The sequence below is a fragment of the Micromys minutus genome (genome assembly GCF_963924665.1).
Source record: "Micromys minutus genome assembly, chromosome: 17".
NCBI lineage: Eukaryota > Metazoa > Chordata > Mammalia > Rodentia > Muridae > Micromys > Micromys minutus.
Window position 1 is genome coordinate 15,564,875 of NC_137952.1, and position 10,951 is coordinate 15,575,825.

The following is a 10,951-nucleotide window of genomic DNA, read 5'->3' on the forward strand; positions in this document are numbered from 1 at the left end:
AGACACCTACTGTGTTGCCTGGAGATCAACTCTCGGCCTCCCAGGCGCAGCTTCCTGCTAAGGGCTGGGCCTGTTTACACAGCACTGTGAGGCCATGGTCTAAAGAAATGCTAATAATCAAGGGGAAAGAGGATGCTGTATGGTCTTTAAATACCCACCACACACTATAACACCTGTAGCCATAAATGGACAAGAAAAATAAAGTCTATGTATTGAAAACTAGAGTTTTATTGTATTTCCTAAAGGTAGTCTGAACAGCGTTTGATGTTTTGTTAGTAACACCGAACAGGATTCTTTCTGACCATTCCAATGCTGCGAGGTATTTACAATAAACAGCCTCTAATGTTAAGTGTTACCATAACTTTGTCTGGGACTCCTTGCTCGTCATGGGTAAGTTTCCATTATCAGGTTCTTCCGTCGCACATGTCTCCAGAACAGCAATGGCAATCAACGCTCTCATGACCAGTGGTGACGTCTACAATTCCATTTGCGACTGATCCAAATTTCACTTGCAGAAAGGTTCATGTCTTTGCTGGTCAGTATTTGGGCGATCGATCACTTTTGTAAAATATCATATGGGTGACAGGGGGACAACAGACCATACGCTTTGCTGAAAGTGAATTAAATAACAGGTGTACAGAGAGCAGCCACTGGCAGAACGGAAAAGCAGCTCACGACTGGCACAGACCACAAAGCGCAGCTAAGCACATCCTTATCCTGCACTGAGACGCTAGAACTCATGCAGCTAACAGCATACTGAGGTAAACACAAATCTGCATCAGACCGCTATGGGGTGGGGAGGATTCAACTCCATCACCACTACTGAAATCTGTTCATAAGGGAACCCTAACAATTGCTAACTACCTGTACTTGTCAGACTGGCCCAGACAGGCTTAGAGCCGACTCTGGAGAAACAACCCATCTAAATGTACATCAAATAAAGAATTGTAAAGCACCCCAAATGCAGCCAAATTCATATTAAGGTGATTCTAACTTACTTATCAACAGCTAGGGCTATCCTTGCATCTATAAGCGACAGAATTTTAGAGAGAGAAAGTCTTAGAGAGCCCGTAGTGTGGTACTGTCAATTACCCAGCGTGTTTATTATGGATTATCTCTCCTCCTTCAATCTCTATCTGCTCATACAGCCACTTGCGGTCACAGCGGCACTCGGCCCCACACTTGGTGGAGCCGCACGTGGGACAGGCGTAGAAGCAGCCCAGGCAGTCCTCGTCCAGGCAGTCGCAGAGGTCCATGCCGCTGAAAATCAGCAGGCCCTGGCTGTCATACACCTTACTCTTTGCTGGGATAATCTGTCTGTAAAATAAAACAGTGAGTTGCACTTCACACAGATCACATCTGAATATTTAGCTGAACATAAGGTAACGAGGAAGATGGAGGTCAAGTATTTCTACGTAGAGATGGAGTCTGACATGCCTTAATGTGAGTTCTAGATGGGAAGTGACCCAACTAAGTGATGAAAAGGATGCTGAAGCCACCCGGATGTTAGCGCAGGGCTCGTGAGGTGGCTCAGATGGCCAAGGTGCTCAGGACACAAGTGTGGTAACTCAGGGATTCCTGGACCCAGGGCCAGGGGCAAGAACAGACTTCACTTTTCCTCTGATCGCCTACACCCATGACATGACACCTGCACCCACACAAATAAGGAAATGTCCCCCCAAATGGCTTTGCACACACCATCACAGGAATGAGTAGATGGCAGTCATCTGTTTTATTGGTTTCCAAATGATACCGCTGTGAACGTAGGACATGTCCTCCTCTAGAGGTCTTACACTCTAATCAATGTTTCTTCTTTTTCTTTTTTTAAAAAAGATTTACTTATTTATCATACGCAGTGCTCTACCTGCATATATGCCTGCATGTCAGAGAGGCCACCAGATCCCATTACGAATGGTTGTGAGCCACCTTGTGGTTGCCGGGAATTGAACTCAGGACCTCTGGGAGAGCAGCCAGTGTTCTCAACCTCTGAGCCACCTGTTTCTTTACTTAATTCTAGTAAATCTGGTCTGAAAATATTTTAAATCACTCAGTGGAAAACTTCACAGTGGGAATAAAGGTAAAAATGTTGCAGCCCGACACATTATAAATTTGTCAGTATCTTTTAGACATACTCAGTTTTAGGATACGTATTTTAAATAACTTAGCTCCTGTTCCTGCTGCTGACTGTGCTAGAACTGAGTGTCTACTTCCCACCTGTGCAAAATCGAAAGCCCTCCTGAGTTCTCAGAAAGGCAATGGCCTTTCTGTCAGGTGTACACAGAAAGCAGACACATCAAGAAGAGAGCATCAGTATCAAATCTGCAAACAGTAAACACCTTAGAGACTGGCAAGCTCCAAGACGTTTCTTCAGTTATCTTAACTCTCCATCCAAAATATTACCTTGTTCACTTCATGCTACCTTCTCAGAAAGAAGCTTCTAGAGTCCCAACGGATGCTTTACTTTCCTATGAACAACAGCCAAGGCTTTCAGGGTTAAGTAATTCAGAATACAACTGAAAACAACTGGTGAGAAAACTGAGGACTAAGGAAAGAGAACACAAGGGTGATGCAGCCGCACTGCAGGAACGGAACCAATAGCCGACAGACCAGAACTGGCTGCCCACCTGTCGGAGCCAGTGCTCGTAATTTTGGTGAGCTTCCTTTTCTCCCTTTTACCACTTTCGGGAGCAAATTCAGTTTGCTTTCCTGGGTTTGTAAACTGTAGTGACCTCAGAGCTTTAGCAGTCCTCCCCTGAATAAAAACAAACAAACAAACAAAAAACCCATACATTAAAATCTTAGAGATCAAACAATAGGACTTTACTTACTAATGGCTTGGGTACCCCCTCCCCCGAATCTGGATGTAGTCTGGAACACACAGAGAGGAACACACTCTTCTAGTCTATATTCAAACTTCTGCACTAAGTTTGCTACTTTAGCCTCTTAGAGAGCAGGTGCAGGAGCCTGGCACCCTGAGGACAGCAATGGCTACCACCTCAGGGGTGAAGGCAGCAAAAAGTGTCACTTAGGTCAACAGCACAGAACTGAGGTTCCAAATAGCAATTCTCTGTCCTTTGGAACTTTTAACTTTAAGGAGAAGTACAGTGGCTTCATGTTCTGAAGTGTACTGTGTGTATGTCTATATACATACGTGTATACACTGTACGTATATATACATACAATCACTCACACACACACACACACACACACACACACACACACACACACACACACACACGCACACACACACACACACACACACTGTTCTGGTATATCGAGAGTCTGGTGCTAAGATTCTGTCTGTTATTTTGGAGTCAGTCATCTAAGAACAGTGGAGAGGTGAGGACATCCACGTCTAGAATCATGGAGTATTTATGATGAGCGTCACATAATGCTGGGTCCTGGAGTTAAGCCTGAGAGGAACACAATACACACAACTTAACATTTTAATATGGCTTATTAATACAACAAAGGAGGAAGCTGAGAAAATATGCCAGCTGCAAGAATTATAGAACACTTAAAAGGAGAAACTCTGAGAAATGCTCCTGAGGGGGTAAAGACAGCTTCACGGATCTCAGCTTTTCTGATATAAGTGACCTGCGTACAGGCATGAGACCGGAAAAAGGCATAAAATATTTCACACTTTACAATGTAAAAACCTGTGTGTAGTCTTTGAGCACAGGGAGCCCTAAATTCAACCTTAACTATATTCAGAACTTAAAGGCAGGAACACTATGAAAAGTCACAAATATTAAAAGTTTTCACATAAGAATAGGATAGTTTGTTTGGTTTTGGACCCAGGGACAAGGAGCTGAGGTGTGTACCCTCTTCCTCCTGCCACTTCCCCATGGGGACTCCCTGACTTTGGTTCTTGGGGCCAGTGAACTTGCCCACCTAAGAGCAATTTCCCAGTAAACCTGCCTTGGAGGCCAGGTCTCCTCTGGTATGTAAATATGTACCTCAGTCCCTTATCCTGGGGTCCCAAAGCAAACATCTTCACAGGAGAAGAACATCACAGTGATTATATTTACTGACGACTAGGCACTGCGGCTCATGCCTGGAGACCCCAGTTCAGGGAGGCTGATGGACGATCACTGTTCTGAGAACCAGGCTGGTCTTGAGTACCTGGAGAGTTCCAGGCCAGTCTGCTACAGAATAAGCCCCTACCTCGAAACCAAAATAAAAGCCAGCGATCACCCACTTCTTTCATTCCTTTTTCTCAAGCAGTGCTTTAGTCCTGACAGAGACACCCTACCCTTCCTGGTCTGGAGTCTCTAGTAGGTAAAACATTTACTCAACCACTTTAGTAACACGAAAGGATGTATGTTCCCTGCGCTGGCCTTTGCCAATGCTCTAAAGGCCATTCCTAAACTCCCCATCGTAAGGTCTAAGAACAGGGGTTGTAGCATTGAAATCTTGGGCACAATGAAGTCTGGACCTCGAGTGTATGAAGCATCTTAAAACATCACTATTTCACCTCCACTTTAACTCTGTTATACCCTAATGAAAGTGATAGAAATGATAAATATGGTTTCTTATAGTGACTGTGTATCTAAAGCCCCACACTGTAGAAAGCATACTGACATCAATACATACATCTGACTCGGGTTTCCGTCTCTGGCGGTCATCTGAATCAACATCCACACTTCCATTGATGATCTGGGTACATTTTGGGCAAAGCTTCCAACCAGGCACGAGCTGTCTTCCAAACTTTGCGCTCAGAAAAGTGGCATCATCTAAATCAATCACATGCAGGTTCTTTTTGGCTAGCTTTTTGTGTATGTTAAATGGGTCACAACACGACTTCTGTAACTCCTCAAACCTTTCGATATAAATTTTTACGTGATGGAGACAAATCGTGTTATTCCCAGAAAGTGTCATTCCAGTTCGGAGCTGAAGTAGAAGCATGTCATTTGATGACAGTTCTTTCAACGTCTTGAAGCCAGTGTGCCGAGTATAGAAGGTTTTATGGCAGTCATGTGTGGTGCGAAGCTGGACTCCCACTGAACAGGGATCCAACGTCCTCGAATCTACCATGTTCCCCTTCTTTTACTTTGTCTAGAAATCTCTTTGATAGGTCAACCTAGAGGAAACATTAAATGCAAATATGTTCTGAAAATTCTGATTTGGAAAAACTGTAAAAAGTTAGTAAAAGGCAGCAAACACGGAGTAGAAGGAAATACCAAAGCCTATATGATAAGTAACAATGTATTTAATCACTGAATGCAAGAAAACGCCTTGTTAGGTCAGATCTACACCAGAATACTTGTGATCACAGCTACAACCATAAGATCCCATTGCAGGGTTTAAGGAGAGAAGCAGAAGAAACAGGAAATATTCACATGAAAACACTAGATGGTCAACAGAAAAACGGCTTAGAATTGTAGGGAAATTAACAAGGAAACCTATGCTTTACACAACATAAGTGTTACAAAAGACCTTCATGGAACTCTACAAATTCACTACTATTTCAATCTAAAGACAATTGGGAATTCCCCCCCTCCCCCATCATGGAGTTTGAAAGCTGACTGCACAAAAGAGTACACGTCCAAGAAAATGTGGATTTACTACAATGTTCACTAAAGACACTATGGTGTTGGTGTAGCACAGACAGATAGACTGGGGTTTGTTAGACGACATGGTACTGTGGTAAACAAATGGCATTACAAACCAAAGTGAAAACCTGAAATCTCTTCTGGATGAACGAAGAACACCCAAAGAGATAAACAATCACACATAAAAAGGCTAAACAAAACCTTTACGAGGCTGCCTGACTGCAAAGGTCTTTTACCTCCAGACACAGGGAAATCACCCCACCACAGTCTTGGTGTAGAGATTACATGGTCTGGTAACCATAGCAACTACCTGGTCCTTAGAGACTCCGCTGGAAGTGAAGTGACAGACCAAGTGCAGGAAGGACTGAGGGATGTAACCTCCAGGAGGCTGTCATTCATGAGGGGGTTACCCATAAATCATCTCATCAATACCTATACCATGAGCCAAACTAACTCCCTGGCTCACCAGTGGTTACAATGGTGGGATCACTGTTTAGGTCTGCAGTAAACAGATGTTTATTTAACCTCTGGTAAACAGGGAAAGTCAGTGCAAGGAACTGTGGGGTCAGCTGTGTGAACGCTAGGAGGGCCTGCAATCGGTTGAACAAGCAGAGAACACACTGTAGTCCTTGTGTGGGCTGAGGCTACCAGCAACTCAGGACGGCAGCTGCATGGCCCTGCTATGTATTATAAGACACTTCGAGTTGCGTAACCCTGGATGAGAGAACAAGGTGGAGGTGCTGGTTGCCATTTCTTATAGGGACCCAAAAACTTGGAACCCAAGGAAAGGATCTAATAGGGTAATGAAGGACAAAACAAGGTAGAAAAGATCCTCAATACAGGAGAAAGAAAATTCACAGTTCAGCATGCAGATGGCCTGGAGCTGGAAACAGAATACTCTGCCCTAAACTCCTGAAGCAGACAGAAAGTCCTGGGTTCAATTCCCAGCTCTGCAGAAACAAGTGAGGAACACTCCTACAATCTCAGCAGCTGGGACCAATCAAGGTCATCCTCAGCTATATCCCTGGAGGCCAGTCAGGGCTAGAAACTGTCTCAAAAGATGGGGAAAGGTCATCCTGGAATTCAGCAAGTTTAGCTTTAGAAATCCAAGTCCCTAACGTACTATAATCTTTTATAGGTCAATTGCAGAAAACTAAACTGCCCATCTAATCACTGCATTTAAAACAAACAACGCAAACAAACAAAATCAAAAAAGTACCGCGTACCGGTGCTCTGCCTGCAGGGACATCTGTGTTCTACATGGCTGCAAAGGCTAGGAAGTGGAGCACCAGATGCCACCGAACTGGAATTTAGCTGCTATGTGGGTGCTGGGACTCAGCCTAGGTCTTGGCTGGGAAAAGCAGTCAGTGCTCTTACCTGCTGACCATCTCTTCAGTCCCAGTTGTCTCTCCCCCCCCCCCCCTTTTAAAGTAAGGCTCTCTTTGGTGTCACTGTTAAGGTAGAATTGTCTACAGTTGTTGGCAGATACAGAATTAGCTAGAGTTGCAAATCTGTGCTTTAGATAATGGATTATCAATTATGCCCTACATATTGCTAAAAAGTTAATCCCTTCTCTCTGAAATCTGTAAGTGGACAGTCCTGTGCTTTTATTGGCTAAATTTGGCACCTCCATTTTCAGAGCCATTTAGTAAGCAGAGCCTTCTTTGGTTCTAGCTCTTTCAAAAAGATTACTTATTTTATGTATATGAGTAGTACACCGTAGCTGTCTTCAGACACACCAGAAGAGGGTATGGGATCCCATTACAGATGGTTGTGAGCCACCATGTGGTTGCTGGGAATCGAACTCAGGACCTCTGGAAAAGCAGTCAGTGCTCTTAATGCTGAGCTATCTCTCCAGCCTGCTCTCTCTCTCTTTCTCTGACTAAAATTGATTTCCTGAAGATCAACTTACAGGAACTGCTCAGGTTAAATTTGCTACCTGAAGGTTGGTGTTTCTTTTCCAGACAAGACAGTTAGCAACAGACAGGATGGCTCAGTCAGCACTGCGCTCACCACGAGAGCATAAATAAGGACCCAGGTGTTACCCTTTGAACCCACAAAAGCAAAAAAGCCAAGAGCTCTGGTACCACCTGTTATCCCACCGTTGGGAAGATGGAGGCAGGAGGGTCCCCGGGGGCTGGTTGATCAGCCAGATAGTCTTATTGACACACATTAACACCTAATACACTACAGGAAACGCCTGGATGGATCAGTGGGTCTGTGGGCTCTTCTTGGATATGTGTAGTATTGTATGTGCATCTATTTTGTTTGCCAAACAGCAAAAATACCTGTGACATTAACTAAGACTTGCTCCAGGTCTCATTTTGTTTTTATTGTTGTTGGTTTTTATGTTTTAAATAGCCATCAACTGAATTCCACGGATTTCATCCAAGAGGAAGCTCAGGATTTCTAGTGACAATATTAATAATTTACCGAACTGCACATCTGCACTGATCAACTGGAACAGAATATTTCTTAATCTGACCTTAAGTCCCAATGTCTCTAGGCCCATCAAATTTGGACAATCAGTGGTCAATGCAGCAAACCCTCCTCAGGTACTGTGGCTCTAGGGTCCCATGTTTTTCTACCACCATGGGATCCAGCTACCTGCACCCCACCTGTTCATATCAGTTCTTCAAGCATCACTAATTCCTCCCATACCGCACAGGTAAGTTTCCATCCTCCTATGTAAAAGAGTAACTTCAAGTCTTTCTGCTTTATAGAAACACGGCCCTCTGCTACTTGTTAATCGTCTATAGACCAAGCTCCAAGGGTAAGGAACTACCAGATTCCCTGAACAGTCCTGGCTTCTCCAATGAGCAAATTCTGGCACTTGACTCTTAGGAACTTTGTGAATCAACGCATGTTCTGAAATTCCTAGAATCCCAAATGGCAGACTCTCTTTGAAATCGATGTGACCAGAACTAAGACCCCGGTTCTCAGCCATGATTCCCACCACAACCCTGTGTGGGATTCACTCACTAATACCCCTACTTCGTGCCACATCAACATGACTCACATCATCAGACTGATCCGACAAACACCTACTATGTACACGGCACTAGGGTAGAAAAAAAATTAAAACAAAACCAACCAAACAAACAAAACACTCAACCCACCCACGTGCTTAACTAAAATCACATGGCTAGAGCTGAGAAGATTGTGAATTTTCTTGACGGGCTGGAGACACGGTTCAGAGGCCGCTCTTCCAGAAGACCCAGAGTTCAACTTCCAGCACCCACGTTGTGGCTCATGCTCTGCAACTCCAGTTTCAAGGGAATCCAACTCCCTGTTCTGATCTCTGGGTGACAGCCACGCACTGCTGGCACATGCTGGCAAAATATCCATCCATACAAATTAAAGTAATAAAAACTGTTTTTAAAGTTGGACATGGGAGGTAAAGGTAGGCGGATCTCTGTGAGTTCTAGACCAGCCTCGTCTACACTGAGAATTCCAGGTCGGCTAAGACTACACCGAGAAACTGTCTCAAAAACCAACCCAACCAACAGAACCAGCAAAAGGATCCAGGCCTGGTTACCCATTTCCGTAATCTGAGCTGCTCATGGGGGAAGGGGGTGATGGCTTGGAAGGTAGCTTAGCGAGTCCCCACAAAGAAGCTGTGAATGAAGCTCAGCAGTGGCGAGGCGCTGGGTTTTCTACTGCAAACTGAAATCCTGCAGCCCGTGACCCTGATGCGGTGGCGGACCTACTGTGTCCAAGGTAGAGCCGGGTGCTAGGCTGCTGCAAGCGGCAAGCCCCCTCCGCCGTGCAGGCCTCCCCTCCTAACCCTCCTCCCGGTCCCCCGCGGCCTCCCACATTCAAGGGGCACCCGCAAAATCCACTCACAGCCACGCGGCCCGGTTCACTAGAGCTGCCAGGGGTCTCCGTTGGGCTCCGGAAGCACAGTATCTGCACAGGCCTAGCTCGGCGTTCCACACTACCGCCCGCGCCGCGCAGACACCGAGAGGAGGGCCAGTGAGGCTAGAGAGACCTCATGCACCATAAAGAGGAACCGGGAGGCGCCTAGAGCGGAAGCCAGCCCGGAGACCTCCGGAGGCGGATGACTCAATCCAAAGCAAGAGTTGCTTCGGATGCTTGCCGGCCCTGGGGAACTCGTATCCTCCCCGGAGATTGGGGAATTGGGCGGCTCTTGGAGGCCCTTAGCAAACACAAATTTCCTTTACTCCGTTTACTAATCTGTTCTGTGCAGGACACCAAACGACTGCACCTAGATAGCCCTCATTCTGGAGAAGAGTGAGTTAAATGCAACTTAAGGAGTGGACTCCTTTATTTAAAGTCTCGCATTTTATTTATTTTGTTTCATTCCAACTAAATATATTCTAAAACCATTTCTTTTATTATACATTATAAAAATGGCTAATTCTTTGAGTAAAAGGTAGGCCCCGGGAAATTAACCTTTACATTTTTGGGATGGAGAGAAGAGAGACCTGTTGCTGTTTTGAGGTGCGCTGAGTTTTTGTTTTCTTTTTGGGACAAGGTTTCAGCCAGGGAGTTGAGGCTGGACTCTAGAACTCTCTATGTAGTCCACGCGGCTATGAATGCAATGGTTTCTTGTTTTTGAGAATTTGATGCATCTGATGTGTTTGGATCAACTCCACCTCCACTGATACCATCTAGGAGTGCAGGAATGGGTTCGTTTTCTTTGTCAGTTAAAGAATTAAAAAGGAGGAAAGCGCTACCCAAAGTTTTAGGGTGTCCCCGCAGAGTCAATATGTGATAACCTAGGAATCTGAGTCCTTTCCTGGGGAGTCTTAGTTTTATTAATAGAAGAATAAACTCAAACAGAAGCTCAAGGACAATTTACTAGACTTTAAAAAGAAAAATCCAGGGCAGGCAATTTGTTAATCTCCAAGTCGCCCCAAAGAGGAAGATGAGGAATATTAACATGGTCAGCTTCCATGGGCAGGCAGTCTTGGGGTGGAAGGCAGAGCTTTCGGAAAGGAGTAAGGACGTTTAATGCTAAGTCTAGAGCTCTGGTGAGCATGGGAAGAAGATGGACAAGAACAAGAGTTACGCAGTTTTGAGTCAGGCCTCAGAAAGCAGGTCTGTTCTAGTCAGGCCAGCCAAACCTAACCAAGGCTCTGCTCTTAGGACTGTACAGGGCGAAGAAATTCTGGGAAGGGAAAACATGTTCTTAAACAGAATCTGCCTTCCTAGTAGAGGTCTCCCAGCCAGCCCCTGACCTGCCCCAATGGATTAGGCCTTAAGGGAAAGCTTGCCTACAGCTGGACACAGATTCCACTCCTTTCTCTCCAACTCCTCCCAACTCCCCCCACCATTTCTCTCGCCCAAAGTCAGGTACATTTATTTTTTAAAACCAGAGTTCATTCATTGCTGTCAATATTTACTGTGGGAGGCTACTCATGGAAGAAAAT

At 45.1% G+C, this 10,951-nt stretch overlaps 1 protein-coding gene across 1 annotated transcript; it reads right to left on the reverse strand.

Moving 5' to 3' along the window:
* Window positions 1-208: 208 nt before the first annotated feature.
* ARL14EP (ARF like GTPase 14 effector protein) lies at window positions 209-9,501 on the reverse strand. Its single transcript, XM_080931679.1, has 5 exons — window positions 9,402-9,501; window positions 4,597-5,083; window positions 2,625-2,752; window positions 1,093-1,317; window positions 209-610 (listed from the first exon to the last, which is right to left on the reverse strand). The coding sequence occupies exons 2-5, from the start codon at window positions 5,035-5,037 to the stop codon at window positions 556-558; spliced, it is 849 nt and encodes a 282-aa protein (XP_080787805.1). The 5' UTR covers window positions 5,038-5,083; window positions 9,402-9,501; the 3' UTR covers window positions 209-555.
* Between the last annotated feature and the right edge of the window lie 1,450 nt (window positions 9,502-10,951).

Excerpts from the sequence above, each read along its gene's own strand:
- ARL14EP (XM_080931679.1), bottom strand. The coding sequence starts at position 5,037 with ATGGTAGATTCGAGGACGTTGGATCCCTGTTCAGTGGGAGTCCAGCTT. Across the intron at positions 1,318-2,624 it reads ACGAGCACTGGCTCCGACAG|ACAGATTATCCCAGCAAAGA; the intron begins GTGGGCAGCCAG and ends TTTATTTTACAG. Across the intron at positions 611-1,092 it reads ATCCATAATAAACACGCTGG|CAAAGCGTATGGTCTGTTGT; the intron begins GTAATTGACAGT and ends ATTCACTTTCAG.